This window comes from Berghia stephanieae, chromosome 5, assembly GCF_034508935.2.
Source record: "Berghia stephanieae isolate SIO BIC M18660-M18661 chromosome 5, UCSD_Bste_1.3, whole genome shotgun sequence".
NCBI classification, from domain to species: domain Eukaryota; kingdom Metazoa; phylum Mollusca; class Gastropoda; order Nudibranchia; family Aeolidiidae; genus Berghia; species Berghia stephanieae.
In genome coordinates, this window is record NC_088364.1 from 48,847,712 (window position 1) to 48,871,101 (window position 23,390).

General features: G+C 35.1%; 1 protein-coding gene and 1 long non-coding RNA gene across 7 annotated transcripts; one reads left to right on the plus strand and one right to left on the minus strand.

Moving 5' to 3' along the window:
• Nucleotides 1–2,396: 2,396 nt before the first annotated feature.
• Nucleotides 2,397–14,786, minus strand: LOC144973090 (L-threonine 3-dehydrogenase-like). Of its 3 annotated transcripts, none has more exons than XM_078915119.1 (7): nt 14,717–14,786; nt 11,789–12,034; nt 9,852–10,120; nt 5,585–5,735; nt 4,662–4,758; nt 3,891–4,059; nt 2,397–3,277 (listed from the first exon to the last, which is right to left on the minus strand). In XM_078915119.1, the coding sequence occupies exons 2-7, from the start codon at nt 11,962–11,964 to the stop codon at nt 3,075–3,077; spliced, it is 1,065 nt and encodes a 354-aa protein (XP_078771245.1). In that variant the 5' UTR covers nt 11,965–12,034; nt 14,717–14,786; the 3' UTR covers nt 2,397–3,074. The 3 variants fall into 3 exon arrangements, with proteins under 3 accessions (XP_078771245.1, XP_078771244.1, XP_078771246.1); XM_078915118.1 differs by lacking the exon at nt 14,717–14,786 and adding an exon at nt 14,436–14,609; XM_078915120.1 differs by lacking the exon at nt 14,717–14,786 and adding an exon at nt 10,926–11,109 and having other exon boundaries at nt 11,789–11,904.
• Nucleotides 14,787–16,236: 1,450 nt separating this feature from the next.
• LOC144973089 (uncharacterized) lies at nt 16,237–19,965 on the plus strand. 4 transcript variants are annotated; one of them, XR_013645479.1, is made up of 3 exons: nt 16,237–16,359; nt 18,886–18,992; nt 19,844–19,965. It is a non-coding gene; the product is annotated as an uncharacterized LOC144973089 (long non-coding RNA). The 4 variants fall into 4 exon arrangements; XR_013645481.1 differs by lacking the exon at nt 16,237–16,359 and adding an exon at nt 16,411–16,641; XR_013645482.1 differs by lacking the exon at nt 16,237–16,359 and adding an exon at nt 17,079–17,220.
• Nucleotides 19,966–23,390: the final 3,425 nt, after the last annotated feature.

Below are 23,390 nucleotides of genomic sequence, written 5' to 3' on the forward strand. Positions count from 1 at the left end.
CGTCTTTGCTTTAAAGACATTCAGCAGATATCTACTGCTAAAAGAGTTTGTGGTCCAAACGGACCATAAACCACTCACGTACATAAGAAATAACAAAATGAATAATAGTAGAGTACTAAGGTGGAGTCTATTTTTGCAAAATTACACTTTCAGTATCTCTCACATACCAGGCTGTGAAAATATTCACGCCGACCTACTTTCTCGATTAGTATAAACACGTGAGAAGGGTATAACTTAACCTCCCATGCATACTGTTAGTTACCTCGCAAACTATGCCAAATCAGAACGCACAAATTCGATAATTTTATTTGTAAACATGATGACCCAACTTAATGTAACATTGAGTATTGTTTGGATATATATACCATACCCATTCATGATTTGGGAAATCTTCTCTTTATCTATTATTGTTATGAATTTTCACTCATTTATGATTAATAATTGAAATGTCAATATTCCATTTACATTTTCATTCATTTCATTCAGTAAATTACCTTCATATCTCATCTCATCTCATGTAGTTCCATATCTGAAGCAGACGTCGGAGGTCATCTTCCGCCAAGCTGATCTATCTCTTGCCAATTCTATTAAAGCAGCGCCACCTTTCTCAGCTTCATCTGTCCAAGTTCTTATCCCTTTCAAATACGTTATTCTTTGTCTTCCTCTTATTCTTTTTCCATTCATCTTTCCAGTCAAGGCGAGTATTTCCAAACCAGGGTGGCGGATAATGTGTCCTAAAAATTCCATTTGGCGTTTGATGATTTTTGTTATCAGTGATCTTTTTCTGTTTGCCATTTCTAAAATTTCTTCATTTCTTTTCCTTTCCATCCATGACACCCTCATTATTCTTCTGTAAAACCACATTTCCACTGCCTCCAGTCTTTTAACCATGGTCTTGTTTATGGTCCAGCTCTCACAACCATATAGCAGCACAGACAGTACATAGCAATCCAGGACTTTGATATATTCCTTCATATCATCGACTTAAATCATGCTTCATTGCCATCACTATTGTTTATCACAATGATTTGTAATCACATTGCCATCATGTTGTTCATCACAATGATTTGTAATAACAATCTTTCATTGTTATTGTCACCCATTCATATACCTACGTTAATATAAACATTTCCATGTCTAGTTAATAAATAATTTAATTGTAGCACAAATCATAACAATGGATTAATGCTAGAGTATCATGATAGTAAATTTACTTCCGTTTGTAAAATCTATCTTTCCCATAATGGTTAAAGAGTATATTTTAAACGTGGGTGGGGGGTGTCACAGTAAAGGTTGTTCACAATTATCTTATTAAATTTTATTTTATTAAGAACTGAATTCATCTCACTCCAGTTATATTTCGGTAGGCTTAGATAAACTTTACCTTCTAATATTAGATCGTCTTTCCTTTTATAGCCTTCCCTCGAATTAATTTCTAATTAGTGAATACTTTTCGTTCTACATTCTGTCACGTAGCCACTTATTATAAAAGCTGATAGGTCTAACATTTGACACTCACTTTCTCTCCACAATCTATGCCGGACGGCCAGTCGCTCTATTCCTATATATATACTGGAAGATTTTTATCTTTTGGGACTTTGTAGATATTATATCTACACTATTAAGACGCCGGAGCTTTTAACTTTGATTGTATAATCTTCAAGGATCAAACCCAAGCCCGCTGTCAAAGGACTACACAATAACCTCTTACCAATTGCCTGGAAGTGGAATTTTACGAGTCCGATCCTGTTATCAGAGGAATAGATCATCCAAGCCCATCAACTGCCTGGAAACGTAAACTTACGAACCTGACATATTATCATAAGTTACGTAAAATATTCATATCTCTATTTGTAACTGCCACGATCACTGTTTATCTCTTTTAATTAAATTTCATCATTATTTTTATTTCATTGTAAACAAATCGTTAATTGTTTTTCATTTATAGTAACTAGTAAATTCTGGGGCCTCATTCTACATATATCTTTATGCATAGTCGAGTAGCTCTTTACTCACTTGAGACCATGACATATAGGGGGAATAGAAGACACAGCAAAAGTGACATCTCTGCCCACCCAGCGTTGCATACAGTTGCCTCAAGTTGGAAAAACGAAATCACACATCTGGTTGTCTCCCTCTCAGGAAAAGGACCAAGACTGGTAAAACCAAATAGTTTTATTTTAGATCGAGCACACAACTCTTTAAGGAGGGGATCAAAAGATATAGACAGAAAAAGTGGAGTTCCCAGGCTCAAAAGGGGTTGTCGAGGGCTCCAAACCCGATATTGTAATCGTAAACTTGGCTTAAACATCAAGAACAGCATCAAATACAATATTATATTCATAAGAAAACTGATACAAAAGTTGCCAAGAAGTAAAAGACACAAGGGATAAATATGAAATCCAAATAAACTGTTTAATAAGATCCAATAAATTATGTATAATATGACTCAATAATATGGTAAAAGTTTAATTTCCAAAAGCATGTAAAACTTTACAATACTTTGTTGCATGTATATATAATTTTTTTGTGTAAATATATTATATATTAGTATTTAATGAACATACAGTAAATACAAAGAAATGCTATGAAAAGCGGTATAAAGTACCAAAAGAAACTAGTTAAACATTAAGACACATCTCCATGGTAGTTTATTTTTTAATTGCCAATTAATACAATATTGCTTAGTAAATGTCTGACCATTATAAATGTTTGTCTTTAAAATGATTGTTGCAAAAATGTTGCACAATTCTTCAGGATTGTTAGAGTCCTAACTTCCATTATTCGTCTATAATTTACAAACAATATCATTGATTAGTAATTCTAATAATCTCCTAGAAAGAAAACAATACTAATAGGATATCATTGAATATTGTTACTTTTGTTTTCTGGCATCACGTATTGCGCTTTTTCAATTGTTAAACTGATGTGCATAATGACATCGAAAGTATTCCTTTGTTATCACTGATAAGGAACAAAAAATGGATTAAAACGAATTATAGAAGAAAAAAAATAGGACAATACAATTAAGGAAAATATCAATTCAGCATGCAGACCTAACTGAAATCAAATCCCTATTTTGAAGGATCCATGATTATCTTGCAAGCCTTTCCAGAGAAAAGAGTTTCAAAAGCCTCCTCAAATTTAGACATGGGGAAACGATGAGTTATTACAGCTTTCACATCTATCTTCTTATCAGCCACGAGTTTTTCAGTTTCCTTCCAAGTGTGAAATATCAACCGACCATGAACTGACTTCATCGTCAGGGCCTTGAGCACTGGACAATGTATGACAAAATGAAAAAGAATTTAAAATGACATATGAGAAGTTCCCCCCCCCCCCCCCTCCACCTCAGTACCAATGTCTTGCAAAAAGTATATATCTAACAAATTCTGATTTTAATATCAAACCGCACTCACTGACAAAATATATAAGTAATCAAGGGGCAATTCAAACACTTAATTTGTTTTTTAAGTAAGTAAGAAGGTAAAACCTTGTTATTAAACAAACTTCCAACACATTTTTGTTATTGGATAGTTCTTAATTCTGTGACAAGATTTTATAAGACCGAGCCATTGAGACCCAAGGCTAGAAGAAAATAAAATCCCAACCTCCCCCCCCCCCCCCCCCCCCCCCCCCCCCCCCCACTGTGTCCAATGGCGAGTGAAAGTAAACATGATTGTCACTGCCTTGTAGCTTATCAATTTTTACCATTGATTGTCTTTATTTTTTTTTTCGTTATTCCAGTATAAGGACATACCTTTATACCATCAGTCGCAATTTAATACTCAACCTACTCCATTTTCAGTCATTGCAGAAATTAATTAATTAAATAGAAATAAACAAAAAAATAATAATAAAAAGACCCATAGCATTAAGTTCACACATACCAATATCCTCTAAGACATTTTCAATGTGTAAAGGCTGTTTTGACACACCCACGATGCAAATATGACCTCCTTTGCGTATAAGGGAGAAGCTTGCATTAGCAGCAGATGAAGCACCAGAACACTCGCACAATCTGTCCATACCAACTCCACCACTCAGCTCCATAACAAACTGAAATCAAGAAACTTGACATGATTACCTGATTATATGGAATATCAAGTGCATATATTTTACAAAATGGAAAGTGCTATCAAGAGTACTGTACAGTACAGTCATTTACAGTTGCTTATGTCCAGCTGCAGTAAAAAAATAATTTTTTTTAACGATTTTATAAGTACAGGTCCATCATTTTGGTGTCAAGAAACAACAGCAGTCATGTATTAAAGGAGGGTTTTTAGATTGTGCTTAAATGTGTCAGTGGCCAATCGTTTCAAAACTGTATTTTATTGAGATGAACTTACTGCCTAGAATTTCATTTCAAATTTGAGTTTTTATAAACGCCATTTTTTCAGGAGATTGAAGTTTGTTTCTTAAACTTCAAAAACCTTTTGATCTAATTTCCTTTTTCTTATCATTTTGAGTTTAACCAAAATTTTCTACATTCTGATATAATAATAATAATAAGATATTCATAATAGATGTTACTTTTACTTTGTCCCACCCTTGCCTTAATTTCGTATTCTATAGGTATCAATGATGACTGATACTAAAAATTGAAAAATGGTGACAAAAATTGCCTCTACTACTCTAAATAGTAAGAACAATTGAATTACCTCTTTCAAATCATTTTCTTTTGAATTGACAGTGATGTCAGCACCCACCAACTTGGCCAGCTTTAATTTTTTACCATCAACATCGACAGCGACAACTCTACATTAATGGATGTAAAATATTCAAAGATAAAATTTGAAAAACAAAATCCTATTCCATATTCAAAGATTAAAAATTGAGAAAGCTGGATGTTTTGACATGAATGTTGAAATCAACAACATTATGTTGAAATAACTTGGGTGATAGTGATCATAATCAAACAAGAAATCTAAAGTTTGATTGGTAGAGTAAATAGAAAGTTAAAGTTATTGAGTTTATGCATACATAAATATGGTTTAAAAGGTTCCAATGGCTCAACCGATAAAGAACTGAACATACCAAAGTACTGGATTTGGCTCCGAAGAGAGTAGAGTATTTAAAATATAATCTCTCCTCGCCCACATTTTCGGACTTATCTGTCCACACAGGAATGATTGGGTAACTTGATTTGTAATACTTGGTGGAAAGTACTTTGAATAAAATAGCATTATATTCCAGGGATAACAGCTAATTTTATTGCCATTTTAAAGAGAAAAAAAAGTGGGGAGTTAGGGAGCGGGGGGGGGGGGGGGGGGGGGGGAGGGGGGGGGGGGGGGGAGGGGGGTAAATTATGCCTCACGGGCTTCATGGCTCTAAAGGACAATTTCTAATTTTTAAAGACATTTCAGCGTGTTAATTTCTTTAAAGTTATAATTTCTGCAAAGAGTAGTTATAATTTCTGCATAGAGTATGCACAGAGTGCATACTTATTTATTCCATTTAACGATATTAGTAGCATCTTCGTCTTTATCATCATTACCCTCACCACTAGTATAGTCACTGTCGCCTTTAAATTAAAGGTATATATTAAAATTAAAGAAGCATGGGCCAGAATTAAGTAGGTAACCTTTTGGCTCCAAGATTTTTGGCTACAGCCTGGGCCATGAGCCCTACAGGTCCACATCCAGTCACCAGAACATCCTGACCTTTAACATCAAGCCTCTCAATGGCATTATGGGCAACACCAAGAGGTTCCAGCATTGTTATTTCTTCTGGATCTGAAACAAACAAAAGCTTTAACTTTTCAACAATTAAATAGATCTTTCAAACAAAAGAAATGGCTATATGGACAGAGTTGGGAAAATTTTGCCTCTTTTGCCAAACCAATTTCCAACCTTTTAATCGAGTGGATTTTCTACAAATATAAATAACTATGCAAATAGATGTGTACACTTATATTGGAATCTGTTTTGCTCTCTTCTAAGAAAATCGATGGTGATGATCCAGGACATATATTTTGTCTGTCACGCCTTTTTGAGGAATATCCCTCACAATACTGCCGGTTACAACAAAGACATGTAATGCTTTAGGTTAAAGATCATGGATATTAAAACTGAAAACTATCCATGGCATGGAATACTTAAGAATTGTGGAACAAAATAATCTACATTGGAAAGACTTCATAACTGAATTGGTGAAAACAGCCAAAGTGCAAAACAAGAAGTCGAGTACCGTAAGTCATTACACTGAATAAACCATGTTCATTGCGCTTCACATTGATTCCTTTATTCCCTCCAAAAGTCATTAACAAATTGCAGACCTGACAAGACAACCGTTTGACATTATTTTCAAACTACTAATCTTACAGTGTCTCTAACTGCCTACAGACAGGATTGATTAAAGTAGGGAAGAGCTTGTAAAAAGCCTTACTTAATAAAGATTTTCAAATTATTGTTAACCATCTGACCTCTGAATGTTGCTTGACTTCGCTACAAGAAGAGATTGCATTAATACATAAACATAGAGCAAATAGCTTATCACTCCATACATCTTTTCCTTTTGTTTTCCTTTCCCGTCAGTCACCTGTCTTATTTCCATATTGTAATAAACCAAAAAAAAACCCAAAAAACAAACAAAGAAACAAACAAAACAAAACAAACAAAAATTAAAAATAATGACCCAACAAAAAACAAGCAACGAACTAATATGTGCTCAAAGCACTTTACAGGTCATTTAACCCTCATTATATGGCCAAAAATTTGCTTGACATTTTAATATATATTTTGAGTTAAATTTTTGGTTAATTTCAGAAATTGTCTTTGTTGGGTCTTTCTTTTTTTTTTTTTTTTTTTTCTTTGAATTGGAATAGTAATGTAGCTATTTGAGTCGCAATTTAGCAATTGGACTGGAATAGTAATGTAGCTATTTGAGTCGCAATTTAGCAATTGGACAGGAATAGTAATGTAGCTATTTGAGTCGCAGTTTAGCAATTGGACTGGAATAGTAATGTAGCTATTTGAGTCGCAATTTAGCAATTGGACTGGAATAGTAATGTAGCTATTTGAGTCGCAATTTAGCAATTGGACTGGAATAGTAATGTAGCTATTTGAGTCGCAATTTAGCAATTGGACTGGAACAGTAATGTAGCTATTTGAGTCGCAATTTAGCAATTGGACTAACGTCATGAATAATACTGGAGTGTCAGGAAAACCGAGGGAAGATGAACTGATTTAGTATTTAAGCCGTTTGACTTTGAATTAAAAGTTTAAGTCTTACCCAAAGATTTTCGCTCACTTAAATATTTTGAATTCTATCCCAAATAGTCCTGGCACAGATAGACTTTCAAAATAATGTTTTCTTGTTTTTTGTGTGTTTTTTTTTACAACCATACGATTGGTGAAAGTGAAAAATGTTTTCAACGGCAATATTACTCAACTCTGCCCTTTCCAAAATACTCACTTCATGATTGTGATTGATAATCCAAAATGGAAGATCAAACCTGGAAAAGAATAGCATAAATTAATTAAAAATCGGATTTAAAGAGGCTCAAGATGTAACAGCCTCTTTATCATGAGGATCGAATGTGGATATGGAATGTTATGAATAAAGAGGTTAACATTCACTCAATCATTTCCTTTTTTCTGCATACAGTGATGATGTTTGGAATGCCCGATATTCAAGATGCTGAAAAGTAAAACCAGTCATTTAAGCAAAATTAACCTCTCATTCAAACAAATTTCGTCTTAAGGCGATTAAACATGAGCTTTTTAAATATACTGTAAAATTCACTAAATGAGCTCATAGCGTATTACCAGATAACACAAGCAGGGGAACAATTAAAATTTTGATTTCTAAATTCTATAAATTCTTCTAAACAATAAAATAACAAAATGCTTATTTACAACTGGCTTTTCCCACAGTTACACCATACTGAATGCACCTCAAAGCACTTTATTCACTATTTTGATCCGTTATTCATAATTTTTTTTTATTTATTTGGCAAATTGCTAATCACAGATTTGCATCCAAACCCAAACTTCATTTTGTGCCCCTTAATATTTTCAAGCGTGTTCAACTTAACCTTGAATTAATTTAGATATATACTCAGGCCCCCCCCCCCCCCCCTTCCCATCCCCAATCCCTAAACTAATCCCACCTCTTTGTCCTCCTCCCCAAAACTTTTACCAAACCTCCACTAGATTTGGTCACTAAAAAAGGTTTCTGTTATTTCAAATATGAATGGGAATGGTGACAATGATACTTCGCAATGCCAAATTATTTCCTTGTCTTGCAGCCTGAGAACCTGATATGGATAAAACTTCATTAAGTCAATTTCTTACCACTGAAACTTTAGAAATATTCACACTTCCATAAACGAATAAATCAAATGCAATGATAAATAATCATTAAGTGGCTATTTAGTAAGTCTAAGGAACGGGTCTCATTAAGTTTGTTTTTCAGAGAATCAGCACTTGGATGTAACTAATCTACATGTATGAGTGCCTAAAAAAAAGTAAAACAAAAGATTTGTTCAAAAAGGGAAGAAAAAAAATCCCATGAATCCCAAAAACAATCTATCTGGGCATATGGTCTTTGCCCTTTCAAAAGTCCCACCCAGACTAAACACCCCATTACTAAAGAGAGGGGATAAACTCGATAGAGATTATTATTAGATAACAACATAAAAAGAGAGAGATGATGTATCTAAAACAAAACACCAAAAAGAAAACATCCTACAAGGGTAACATTCATCTATCTTTCTCTAAGCAAAAGACCTGGGAGGTCAAAGCTGTTAGACATGGCAGTGATTTCTCTGCATAGATGCCTGAAAAACAAGGGTTTAAAAAATACTTGTGACGACTGGAACTAGAGACAGTGACAGAAAAGTTCCTATTTCAAAGTGAGCATTTAGGTGAAATAGGTACCAAGGCAGCGAGCATATAGACCTGCATTGCTTGTCTAAATGCACAATGTCTTACTGCACATGACAACCATTAGGTTAAATGCAAATCCTTCATCAAATAACCAAAAAATGGTATTGACAATTGATGTGCAAATACCTATGATATGTCTTAGTAAGGAGAATAATAGTAAGGGATATTTAGTTTAGATGATATAAAATAATAACAACAATGTATAGAGAAAGGTATATAATAATAATAATAATAATAATAATAATAATAATAATAATAATAATAATAATAAAAGAAGAAGAAGAAGAAGAAGAAGAAGAAGAAGAAGAAGAAGAAGAAGAAGAAGAAGAAGAAGAAGAAGAAGAAGAAGAAGAAGAAGAAGAAGAAGAAGAAGAAGAAGAAGAAGAAAAATAAAGAGGGCAACTGTCCTGCAAGCGTTCAGAAAACAGATCACAGAAGGATCACTGTTAAACCACCTAGGCACATAAAATGTAATTCGTCGTTTTCTTTTTGTACACTTCGTTTCTATTGATAAAGTATGGCGAGTGGAAGACAACTTCTTCCCCTCCAAAGTTTTGTTCATTTCCAGATAAGTTTGAGAGGGCTTCATAGATACAGAGACAGTAGGTATGATGAAAACTCATTGCATCACTTACAAATCATATATATTCTGGTACACAAAATAAATGTAAAATAAAGATATTCTACAATCAAGCTAAAACATTGATGATTTTCAAGAACCAAGCTCATTCACATACACATGTATTCTTTTACATGAGATTAATGTACGACAAATTCCTATTAAATAAATGTAATATGGCTTAATCTAGCTATAACACTGCAGTTACATCAGTCTATATTTCATCATAATATACACATGTATATGTTTATATGAGATTAATGTACGACAAATTCCTATTAAATAAATTTAATATGGCATATCTAGCAATAACACTGGTGTTACATCAGTCCATATCCTACCTAAATCTCTTGTCAAGGCATACAGGTATTTTTCTGGAACGATAGAATACTCTGAGCAACCTCCATGCTGTGTTTGTTTTCCAATGCCAAATTGTCCCATGTTTAAACAAATAGCACCATTTTCGTGTTGGCACTGGTAACATTGACCACAGAAAAAATGGTTCTCCACTCCTACTTTGGTCCCAAGGGCAATTGAAGTGTTGGCTCCGCATTTGACAACTGTCCCTGCACATTCATGACCAGGAATGAAAGGCACTGATGCCATCTGTCTAAAAAAAAAAACATAAAATTTTTAAATATTATAAGTCATGTCCAATTTTTAATATAAAAATTTTAAAAGAGTAAGAAGGGGTGGTCAAGATATGTTATTAGGAGCAACGACCACTTAGTTGATATTGCTCTTTATAAATGCTCTAGTTAGAACATGCACACCAAAGTCTGCGACAATGCACCCCAGGTGGTTTGCAAATATGCAGGAAGACGAAGAAGTAGCCTGGCAGATCCAATTAGATTGTATATCCCATCATGTGTAGAATTATGTAAATACTGATTAGACCTTTGTAATGCTAACATCTTTTATTCCTTGTCAGTTTTAAGTACATTATTAGCATCATTTTCATTAAATTTTTTTCTCCAAACGACATTATTTTTAATGACACAGTTTTGGTTTACATTATTTTCTTCTGAGATGCACATTCCTCCCACCAAATCCAAGCATCAGCAACACACTGTATAGTCACTTGGAACAACTACAAAGACGTCTAAGTTCTACATCATGGCACAAGACCGAAGGGCTAGAGCTCAGCTGGTCGCTGGTTTGGATAAGTAAGTAAGTAAATAAGTAAGTAAGGACCTATGGTCTAATTTATATAGTAAACTTTCTATAACACAATTCCATGAAAATAGGAAAAAGTCTATTTAGATGGAGAGCCTTTAAGTGGAAACCACTATGTAATCATAATCAATATCCACCCTGAAAAATGCTCTGTGATGTCAATTTCCACCAAGAAAAACATATTGATACAAAATGTTAGGCCAAAACTTAAACACATAAATAGTAATAGTATAACGTACCTTGTAGTCCACTTAAATAACACTCTGCAGTGGGAACATCACATCCACCATATTGTGACAAAGGCCTTCAAAACATTACATTTTATCAAGAGAAATCTCCATCAATGACCCGAAAAGACAAAGGCACAGGCATATATTCAACTTGTGAGACCCATTTGGAGTATGCTTGTACTGCATGGGATCCCTACAAAATTAAGGACATAAAAGCCATTGAAAACATTCAGAGATCAGCTGCAAGATTTGCCACAAATTGTCACAAGATGGAACCGGGTTATGTGACAGTAACTCTAGACGTTCTAAGATGGCCAACACTCCAGTCTCATAGAGAGAATGCGCACATACATCTATTTCACAAAACAGTCACAAGCAAACACTCAGTCATAAACATTCCAATCTACATTAACAATTTTAAAAACATATACTCGACCAAGCTTCATCACACTGACAAATTCAACCTTCCATTTGCAAAAACAAACAAATAAAAATACAGCTTTTTCCCTCGAACAGTATGTGAATGGAACAAACTACCACGTGACATAACAGATATCACAGACCCAACATCATTTCAACATGTTTTCCACATATACAAAAACACCGGGAGGATTGAATGATTTGAGTGACAGGATTAGTGTGGTGTGATAGGTAACATTTATGTGTATAAGATCTGCGGTGATGGGCATAGTGTGCCTCTTGTATCTTATGGTCTTGAACTTGAATACACACACTAAACCTAACTGAAGAAAAAATTTTTTTTTTAAACATAGAAGGAACAAGTGTGTTGGATGGTAGATATGACAACAAAGTGATTGGGTTTTGTTATCTAGTATATAAAAAAAATGGTATAAATAATTGTTAACACTCACGGTGCTATATGATCCCATTTGTAAAAAGCAATATCAGAACCACAAATTCCTACAGCATGCACTTTAATCAGCACTTCACCGTCTCCAGGTTCTGGTGTTTCAATCTCACAATAAGAATATGAGATTCCCTCTGCTTTCTTCATAAGAGCTTTCATTTTGGGTGGAATTTCAGACATCTTTGTTGTTGGCTTCCTTCATATAACACTCAAAAAGGCAAGGTGAGTAGTTCTAAAATCAGTAAGAACTCTGGGGAAAAAAGGATCATATCATATTTATATGGTGCTTATATTAAGGTTCCCTTTACCTCACAGGGAAAGCGATTTCCTTACAATCAAATGGACTTGTATCAATGTCAAGGGCAGTCAATTTTTTTTTTCTAATTCGCCTGTCCATCATACAGTGATTGGGTTGGTTGGGTTTGCTAGATCTAGTAGAAATTACTAATCTAAAAACTAAACTACTAGCCAGAGGGTAGGAAGTAATTAATGGCTACTGTCTGTATAAAGTTACAGAAACCAAGATAAGCTCTGGATACCTTGAACCTCATGACTCTTTTTATATTAAAACCTCAAAATCCTTACATATCGCATACAGTTGGATTGTCACTCAATTATATCAATAATCACATGCTCTCAATAATCCATTCAAACTAAACCCTTCTAGATAAATAATAGGTGAAAAACAGATAAACATGCGACCCACCGTCACAAATCGGTATTATGTCAGGATGAATGGGACCCAGAAAGGCGGATTAAGAATAAAAATGATAAGATTGTGAACTAAGAATATGTTTTTACATTATAAGAAATTGTACTTTTTCCCCACCTTTACTAATACAAATGAACCCCCCAAACCCTCGAGTTTCATATTTGAGACTATAAACTCAATTTGCTGCACATGTTCCATCCACACATCATACCACTATGAGATGCTGGATCACATATTTACAAAGAAATCCATGTAAAACAAAACTTTGTTGAAAAGACGAGTTTTAAGCCTTTTCTCAAAAGCCTTAATGCTGCCCACTTGCCTGAATGTCTGAGGTTTGTCCAAACATGGATCCAGCTTTATAAAAAGATCTATCGCCTAAAAATTGTTTATGTTTATCATTGGAACCTCTTTCTTAAAACCTAAGCTGCTGGACTCGGTTATATTGGGTGATCATTTCATGAATACAGTCTGGAGATTGTGACTTGAAAAATTACAAACCAATTGTGTAGTCTACTCTTAGTAAGCCAGCATAATGTCTCAGCATGTTTTAATGTTTGTTCAATCAAACTGGTCAATACTGTGCAGCACCATAATTTGCCCAGTTCTGGGTAAAAATAAAAAATATTAAACTGAACATTTATATAGTGCAATATTCACTACATGTGTTCAAAGCGCTTTACAAGGGGTCACTAGCCAACAGGAACACTTAACATGTAGGACAAAACTTGATGCCAGTTCGCAATATTACAGAGACAACGCTGTTAATGGCCAGGTACTCATTTTCACCCGAGTGTGGTAAGAGAATGTGAATAAAGAGCCTTTTCCGAGGACTCAACTATGCATCGCTCAGAGCGGGACTCCAACCCTGGACCTTTCAATCTGAAGGCAAGTGCCATACCACTAGACTACACAGCCCGTAGTCGGATAAGGTCGATAAGAAGCAAGTCAAAGAAATTCAAATGAGACAGTACTAGCAAAGGGATAACAGTTTTGTAGAATTAAAATTAGGTTTTTTCATTTTTGTAAAAATCACACTCCTAGATGTGATCAGAAGGTTCTGGGTTCGAGCCTCGCGCATAGTTGAGTCCTTGGTAAAGGCTCTTTACTCACATTCTCTCATCGTACTCGGGTGTAAAATGAGTACCTGGTCGTTAACAGCGGTGTCTTTGTCAAAAAAATTGTAATATCGCCTAACAGGCGGCATGTCCCGTCCTACATGTAAATGTTGCTGTTGACCAGGGACCCCCTGTAAAGTGCTTTGAGCACATTTAGTGGATATTGCGCTATATAAAAAGCTCAATTTTTGAAAAAGACTTTCTACGTTTAGAAAGAGGTATATGGCGATCAACGATAAAAACAAAAGAGTCATACAGTATTGTTGATTTTGTACAGGGTTCCATATAAGAGTACTTTGGTTTCATAATCAGTCATTCTATTCAATTTCAGTTTCAGTCAGTGTCACTGCATCCATTGTTTTACGAACATCATATAAAAAAATTCTTGACAGAACAGCATACATGTACATGTGCACACCATCAACAGTTGACAGATAAAGTTCTTTAAATGAGTCTACATTTCACCATGTGTTCAATATCAACATTATTACACAGCCATGATTCACATAATATGCTTGACCGCTTCGTCAACATCAACAAGTTGAGAATTTTTAATTATAAAGTAAGTTAACCCATACTGCATGAATGACTGACAGTGCAGCAACCCCAAAAGCAACAAACGTTCCCACAGACATGAAGAGGAAGTCTGCAGGGAGTAATCATAAGAGAGGTGAACGAGACTCAGGTCGAGGACATGTAGACGAGACTAGATATCTACAACTACAACCGAGGAGTGCTAACGGCTAACGCTGACGCCCTTTGCCTTCTATCTTTAATGCTGGACAGTTAAGAGTGATTGATTAAAAATGTTTTTAATTTACCTAATATACTAATAAAATGCACTTTCGACATCATCAAATGGGGATTCGGTTAATTTGTTCAACAATAAATTGATGTCATTGATTTTTATTCATAAAACGTTGTAATAAACTCTACACCAACCCGCTGTTTACAATCGTAGAAGCCGCTGCAAAGTCACCTGATACTGATAAGTCACGTGATCGATAAATTTGGATTTGATGACCGTTCATGTGACCGAGAAGTGGACGTATTAAATTCATAATTAATTTGAATCCTTCAACCCGCTAACTTTGTCACTTACATGTCACACATCAAGGTTCTAGCACGTGCTGAAAGAGTGTTTTCTGACTCCAGAGTAGACTTCTTCAAACTATGTGAGTGTGATGCGGTGTAAATAAGTTCGAGGAAATATCAAATTGTCTGCAGAAATCTATTTTGTTTGTATCCGTCACTTCCACTCAAAAGACCATACAAATACTGTAATATTGTGTTTTAAGAAATGAGTAAAGAATTTTTTTGAATGCGACTTAATTGAAACTAATTGGCAAGAAAAATGAAATATTAATACGCCAGGTTGGGAAGAACTTTCTCCAAATTTCGAATAGTTCATGCTTTTTCACCCCACGGCGCGTGTTAATTTTATGTTCAGTTTATATGTAATAGCTGTGTAGACGATTGTGATTTTATTGTTATTTAATCGTCTAGCTCTGAAGTTACCTCATTAAAGGAAACAATTGAGCTTTGAACAGCACGTTTAGTGGAAAATGCGCACAATGTATCTACAGTGGAACCCTTGTATGACAAACAGTAACAGGAATATAATAGGGACCCGGTTATAACAGAGTTATTTAAACCCCCGGGATTTCTCTCTCTCTCTCTCTCTCTCTCTCTCTCTCTCTCTCTCTCTCTCTCTCTCTCTCTCTCTCTCTCTCTCTCTCTCTCTCTATGTATTTCAAGCTCTCTCTCATGTAAAATTTACCGGCTATGGCAGGGACTTTTAACAGCCTAATTCGTTATAACATTGGCGCCAAAACCCATTCAATATATCCAAATACAGTGTATTAGCCAACATTACGCCCGGAGAAGCCTACAGCTAAAGGCAACAAAGTGCTAGACTAGGCCTAGTTCGTGACTCTCTCTCTCTCTCTCTCTCTCTCTCTCTCTCTCTCTCTCTCTCTCTCTCTCTCTCTCTCTCTCTCTCTCTCTCTCTCTCTCTGTGTGTGTGTGTATGTGGTGTGTGTGTGTGTAGGTTACTATACGACACAATTTTCAGTTTAACACGAGCTTTGATGTAGAAACACAGTGCGTTGCACAAAAGACAAAATGGTGATTCGGCCCATTTGGGTTGTTTCTCTTGAAATTCGGCTATAACAAGACTCGGATATGAGTGGATTTTAGTTTTAGGATGGTTCCACCATCACTATTATAGAGCAGTATAATTAGGTGCCCCAAACGTAAACAAAGGTCTAGAAGCACATGGCAAACCACATGTTCCTGTCTTGACAGCTCACGTTCCAATGTAAATTATAGAAAAAAATAACCTTTAAAATTTGGCTGTTATGTGGCAAAAGAAACACATATTCATAAATACTCGATCACGCGTCAAATAATATCTAAATATTGATTTTTTATTAAACAAATCGTAAAATTTATCAAAAATTACTGTCGGTCTATTTTTAGACCACGGTCAATCTCATTCTCCAAAATCAATGCGCTTGTGTGAACAAAACAAGAACTATTTGAAATCTGGTTTTTGGAATAATTTAGCCATATACAAAGAATTTAAATAAATAACTATTTTATTTTTACGTATTTGTTTTTAACTGACTGTGTATTATCTACAATTTGAACGACAAAAACGGGAGACCTGTTTTGTGCGCAACGTTGTCCGGCTGCTAAAGTTCCTAATCACCAGAAAAGAATGGCAGTCCAACTCATGCAAAGGTAAGATGCCAATTTCAGTTTTTTGAGTTTGTAATTTGTATCGATTGGTTTTGAGAGCAGGAAACGATTTAGTTCAATGTTAATCCATAATAGCGTTCGGGTATTTAACTTTGGATGTCTCACCGGCATAATTTTAGAATGCTTTGTTTATTTGTTTTCATTTCACTTCGCAATTTGACTGCTGTCAGTCATTACAGTTACAGTTACAGTACAGCTTCACTCGCCGATTCTCACTTACAGAGTTTACGTTTCCTTCACTCATGTCTGCTTCATGCTCATTCAGTGAGTGATTCGAATACTCTGTGAGAGAACACACTTTTCGTAATTTATGACATTTTATGGGTAACTGTTTACAGTCTAGAACGTGTGTCAGTGTCAGTGTCAGCGTCAGTCATAACTTGACCGAAAAACAAAACAGAAAGTAACAAAAAAAAAAAGCAGACACCCCCCTCCTCAGTAGTTGAAATCTCAACAAAAGTTGTTTTTTTAAATCCTCATCTTTCGTGGCGCGTAGCTTTCACCGCTTGTCATATTTTATTGACTCTCGCTCTTTCCTGACCTGATAATAGATTTCGAAACAGTCTTCATTCTCTCATTATCTATTCATGACTGGATCTGGAAAAGGAACAAGACAAAGGGTCTCTGCCACCGATTTTCAATATCTTGTGTTGTTTGAGGGATTTAAGTTGGTAGCCTTTTTTGCCACATAAGACTTTTTGTTATTGTTTTTGCTGAGAGTCGATGGGATAAGGAATGGCAGAGAGGGAGGAAGGGGTGAAAAAATGAGAATGTCTGGGAAAAGAAAATGTCCCACTCAACCCCTTCTCGCATCTTTGATATTTGGCAGGTGTCAAACTACATGTATGACGTTTTGGATCTTCCAAGCCGTTTCGCCTTATTTGGTCGGTAGCTGTGTGAAAGAAAACATACAATTGTAAAATGCAGGGAGTGCGGTCTGATATTTTCGTCGTCGCTATGATTATTCCCAGACAGGGTCTGCCAATAACGAAAATTGGTTATTCCCAGACCGATAGAGGAAAAAAAAAAACAATATTTTTTTATTAAAAAAAAAAAAGAAAAACAATTTTAAGAAATTCATGCTCAGAAACGGAACAAGGCCAAACAAAAAAGGAGAAAAGAATAGACTCGCTCAAAAAAAAAAAAAAAAGATTTAAAAAAAAAAAAAAGGGGGGGGGGGGGGGGGGAGCGATTGAATGAATCTGTGCAGCTAAAATGGGCAACGAGTTTCCCTTGGCTCAAGAGAAATGAAAATGAAAAAAACTGTGTTTAAGTTTTTGTATGAGTGTTGTGGGGGGGGGGGGGGGGGGGGGGGGGTCGTGGGTTTTGTTACAGTTTTATACTTATACACATCCCTGTTAGTTCAATCTATTTTGGGGGTAATGATCAAGAGGGGCCTGGTCCCACAACTCTTTACGGATTTACCTTGGATTGAAATGAAAACTAAACCTCTCTGATTACTTTAGATTACCTAATTTTATTTCATACTTTTTTTTTATGAAGAAGAAGCTTTTTAGGATTTTGTAATTCATAGGAAACACCATGATATGTGAAATGATGTCTTATCTAAATTTTGCCTGAGGAATGATAAGCCAACAATTTTGAAAAGCTCTCTCTATTGATCGAATTATCAAAAATTTTATTTGTGATCAGATATTTTATTTGACTTTAAAGTGAAATCTAGAGGCATTAAAAAATATTCAATGTTTATTAGACTTTTCTTATGTGATCAAAAAGTTAAATACAGGAAATACTGATCAAATGAGTTCACCAGAAGGTAAATAAAAGCCCATTTTTTACAAGCTAATCAACATTGGTTATGTAATCTTGCCTTCATGATCATAAATCTCTGATAAAATTAGACCTGACCCAACGGTTTTAACAACCTAGTGGTATCTGAGTTCCAGGTCCATTATGTTTTCTAATGTTTTTATTGAATGTAAGCAAACCATTAAGAAATAGGTCATGTCTATATATTCAACATTGAATGGTATTTCTTCTTACATTGAAATAAGTGGTTCTTTAGAGTAATAAGGCTCGTGGAACTGGAGTTATTCCTGTTTCTGTAACATGAAGCAACAGACCTTAAATAGTGCTTGATAACTTTCTTTAAACAATAAATGGTATTTCATCTTACTTTGAAATAATTGGTCCTTTAGAGTCATAAGGCTCATGGAACTGGAGTTTTTCCTGTAACATGAAGCAACAGACTGTAACAAGTGCTTGATGAACTCTGAATAAGTTGCACATTTACATTTTACTTGTAGAGTTAGATCCAGTTATTCATTCAAACATTGCTATCTTAATTTCAAATTGGCATTTAATTAATAGTAATAAATATAAAGTTAAATAAATCCAATGATAATAATTGATAAAATAAGATAATTATAACTTTTATTCATTGGTTGGTCCATATGAATTTTACTTTATGATTTTGTGTGAGATGATATTGCTTTTTATGGGACCATGGAAATGGTTTAGGACGCCATGCTTATCTTTTTTTTTCAGATCTAAATAACATTACAACAAGAATGAGTCTCTGCATTCCTTTAATTGTTCTGGAAGCATTGGCCTGCCTATACCATGGGAATTAAACAATTTATATTCAGGAAGAAGTATCATTATTATTATTATTATTATTATCATCATCATCATCATTGAGTCATATCCTTCAAGATTATCAAAATGGCTTTCATTTGTTACTGTATCTTATAGAGTTCCTCATATATCATTATGGACCCTTCTATGTTTTTTTTAATGGAATTAATGTTTTTATTCTATATTCTTCATAAAACCTCTCAGCTTTATTGACCTACCAAGTATAATCCAGAGACTAGAGAGCGGTGATTGAGAGAACAGGACCATATTTTGCTTTCGAGCGTTTCTTAATTTTAAAAGCAGCTTACTGTAGTTTGTAAAGATTTTAAAAAACTTTTTTCTAATGACAGCGTCTAATACACGTTAAAACCAATGCATTTCTATCCCTTTGTAATTTTTGGCAGTGGTATCTCCATTTTAATAGTATTGGCTCCTGTTTCATTATACAAATGCCCTGTGAGCTTGTTATACACTCGAAAGAAACATTTACATAGGGAAGTCAAGAAGAATATAGCAAAAGAAACCTGCTTCCTTGGTTATGAATAAGAAATTTAAAAAGAAATAGGCAAATATCTCTTTATCTTGTCTACCATTTAACTTTCTAATTATTTTTAAAAGTTTATTATATCCTTTTCTATATTTATAATTTAATTTATCAACAAGATAAGAGTACTGATGAATCTATTTATGTAGCTGATTTGTAATGGTAGTAGAATTTGATAGATGGGACCATGTGATGTTGCATATCAGAACCTTTCTTAATCAAAGCTTTTGCTAAGGCTGTTAAATCACAGATTTAAAAAAATGGAACTACACAGTTTCAGTAATAATTATCAATTTTCTTTATTTTTTTCTTTCTCTTTCACAGGATGAGAATACAAGCATACCTTTATAATGGAGAAACATCTTATCTATATTTTTAAAAATGATTTTCAGTTTGAATAACATGAATATGAATGAAATGACAATAAAAGTGATATAAATTTATAATCTGCTTTTAATTTATTTCGATTTCACAAGTTGTGTTATGGCCCTCAGATACGGCAGGACGGGTGAGACTGAGAACCAGTCCTCACAATAGCACTAGAGGTCTTGTATATGCAAGATGTGATTTCCATTGATGCAGTTTAAAGACTGTCCTGTTTTTATTCATTCTGGTGCACGCTGTAGGTTTTTTGGTTTTTTTTTTTTTTTGTTTCTTGTTTTAAAGAAAGATTCTTTGGGCTTTTTTCTTCAATCTAAGACGATTGAATTCTGACTAATGCAAATCAACTTTGTTCCAACTCCAACTCCTCAATTTCAAATTACAATGAACTTGTGCGCCCTTCCTTCTCTGTTAACCTACAGGTTATTGGATATGTAAGTTTAATACATTTACGTCTACCACAATGATAGACTAGCAATTTATCTAAATATCTTGCATTCGTCTTTTGTAATAACTTTTCATTCTGGGTTACACATGAAAGTTAGCAATGCCGGGTTACAAAAGTACTTTGATATTAAAAAGATCATCATCCTAACATTCTAATCTTAATCTTTGTCATCTTACTTTTTTTTTTATGTTGCCAGGTGTAAGACTTATTAATTTTGCAAGTCATCATCATCATAGCTTGTCGCACCAACACCAAACTCACTCCACAGCATTGGGGAGCAGACTCTTAGGTCATGGTCAGTGCAGCTGAGCCCATCCTGGCATTCTCTAAGGATGTCTGCTCTGGGCATTCACATGTACACAAGCTAGTCTCAGCCAGCCCCCACTTTTTCATGCCACCAGTTGTTCTCACAAGTTTTGCCCGTGCTGTGTTCAGTGTTACTTACCAATTCATTCCTGGGGAGCTCGGTTCCGTAGGGCAGTTCTTCTCTCGGATCTCCAACAGCTTCATTTGCATGATTGTCCCACTCTGTGTGGAAATCCTGTATACAGCTGCATGGTCAGGGTTGATGCTTTCTTCCGTCATGAAGCTCTTTCTCGACTTCAGTCTACTTTTTATTGGGCTGTGGTCATGTTGGGGGTGCCTTGGGTCCATTTTCTGTTTATATTTCTGGGCTTTGGAAGCAGTGGCTCTTCGAATGTGGGGAGGTGCAATGCCAGCCAACCGATGGAGGACTGGAACTGCAGTCGGTTTCAAGTTACTCTAATGATCCGGCAGGTGTTATTTTGACATGGCAGGATCTTACTCAGACTGGTGAGACCTTTTCGGCTGTTGAATAGCAGAGGGCTAGTATGGTTGTCCTGACTGTTTTCTGATCTGCTCCCCGTGTAAGTTTTTCTTCTCTTTTCTTAGGAAGTTGTTTCTTTTGGCCACCTTTGCTTTTGTTTTCTTTGCGTTCTGAGAAAAGGACATTGTGCGGTTTACGGTAACACCGAGGTACACGGGGAATGTGTTGTTCTCCAATATGTCCCCATTCCAGGAGATGTTCAGTTTCCTGTTTTCTTTAGACTTGGCGGCTCTTTATATGGAAAGCACACTCTCGAGTTTTTCCTGGGTTAGCATTTTGTGAGTTCTTTAAATGTGGGCTCAGAGAGTTAGACCCAGGGCCAATGGGCGAAACACTCCCTCCCCCTGGGGATTTTATGAGACCAATTTTTTAAGTAAATATAATGTGTGGGCTTTCCATTTCTGGCCGGCTGCCAAAAAAAAAGTGTCATCTTCACAGAGTTATTGCCCTTGAAAGGTCATCAAGTGCGTTAAAATGAGCTTGCCACTGCCAAACTTTGAACTGCCATAGCTTCCTTAGTTTTCATCACACATGTCACAAATTTGGATTGCACTGATGTATATAGACTATATTAGATAAATAATAACTAAATTCAAGGTTCAGAGTATTTAGTATGTGTGAACTTCAAGGATGAATTTTAAAATATTCAAATTTTCAAAAAAGTTTCACAGACACTGTTATATAACTTTAGAGCATTACATATTTCTATATACATCAAAGAGAAAGTGTTATAGCCTGTGTATAGTTAGACCTAAATCTAAAATTTCGTAAATTTTTATTCACTAGTTTTGAAGATATTGGATATTTTGTGATTGTACTGTTGACAGAGCAGTTATTCCCCTTGGTGGATTAGAGAAAGGTTTATAGCAAAATGAAAGCAGTTTATTGTAATATGACAGGAGAAATTTGGTACTTAGGGATCATTTTTTAATTACATCAGCCCAAGGAGAGATGGGGAGGGGGGGGGGGGGGGTCACATCTAGTCTGACTCTGGTTTGGGGGGGGGGGGGGGGGGGGGGTGGTCCGGTAAGCATGATGCTCACTCTTTTAGGGTAGGGTCCAGGTAAACACTGAAATCAGCTTTTCAGTGTCAGCTTTGCTGAAATAACTATTTAAAAATAAGGGTTGGCAGTTCTTGTCATAGAAAAATATTATAATGCGGATTATTAGATTCACCATTGGTACTTATGAAAGGAAAAAAGTAACACTAAACTGGTGATGTCTATAATGTACCCTATCATTCAATTTGTCTTTCTGTGAGAACAAAGTTGTGTTGACATGAAATATGAAAATTCTGCTTTGTGTTCCACTGTTTTCATTCATGTGTCCCTTCCCATATTTTTCTATAGTTTCGGTTTCAGGTTAGTCTTTGTTTGTTTATTGGCCTTTTAGGGCGCTAGCACTTCAATTAGGTTATATCAATATCAGCGTCCAAATGTACGTTTAGTCAGAGAGACCAAAATAGTATATCCTCTTCAACACCCAAAAGAAAACAACATGCTTCAATTATTTTCTTTAAACCTATGACTAATGAGGCTTAGTCTTTGTGCTTGCCTATTGCCTGTTTTCATATTATAACTGATGAAAGCTGACATCATATAAGTACGTCCATAAGTAAGTCCATAAAGCCTGCTTCATGTATTAAGATAACACCAACTAAGATGAAAAGCATCATATTGTTGGTTTTCTTTAAATGATAGAATGCTTAATAGATGGGAAAATATGAAAGATGCTGATATCTATAGTATACCCTATCATTCGATTTGTCTTTCTATGACAACAAAGTTGTGTTGACATGAAAATTCTACTTTGTGTTTCACTGTTTACATTCATATGTCCCTTTCCATATGTTTCCTTTTCCGTATGCCTGCCCTTAGACATGACCTAAGATAAGAACTCTTTCTGTATGCCTCACACAAAATTAAATAATTCATCATTGATTAGTTGTCTTACTAGACTAGCCAGCTCTTTTTATAAAATTTGATTTCAAAATGGCTAGCGAGTACAGTAATCCTCCCCATTGTTAGAGTGTCGATTGTTCCTAACCCTTTTCTTTCTTTTTTTATAAATTTCAGAATGAAATAATATGACAAAATAAATTGACATTATAAGCTCACATCAATATATTAACTCATCAACTTGATTGTGTAATGGCTTCCGAAGAGCCTGTTTCTTTGAAAAAAGATAGACATAAG

What these genes read in the sequence shown, in the direction of transcription:
- LOC144973090 (XM_078915119.1), bottom strand. Translation starts at nt 11,964, where the DNA reads ATGTCTGAAATTCCACCCAAAATGAAAGCTCTTATGAAGAAAGCAGAG. An exon ending in AAAAATCTTGGAGCCAAAAG is followed by an intron (nt 4,759 to 5,584) that starts GTTACCTACTTA and finishes CCATTAATGTAG; the next exon opens with AGTTGTCGCTGTCGATGTTG. An exon ending in AAATGTCTTAGAGGATATTG is followed by an intron (nt 3,278 to 3,890) that starts GTATGTGTGAAC and finishes TACATTGTCCAG; the next exon opens with TGCTCAAGGCCCTGACGATG.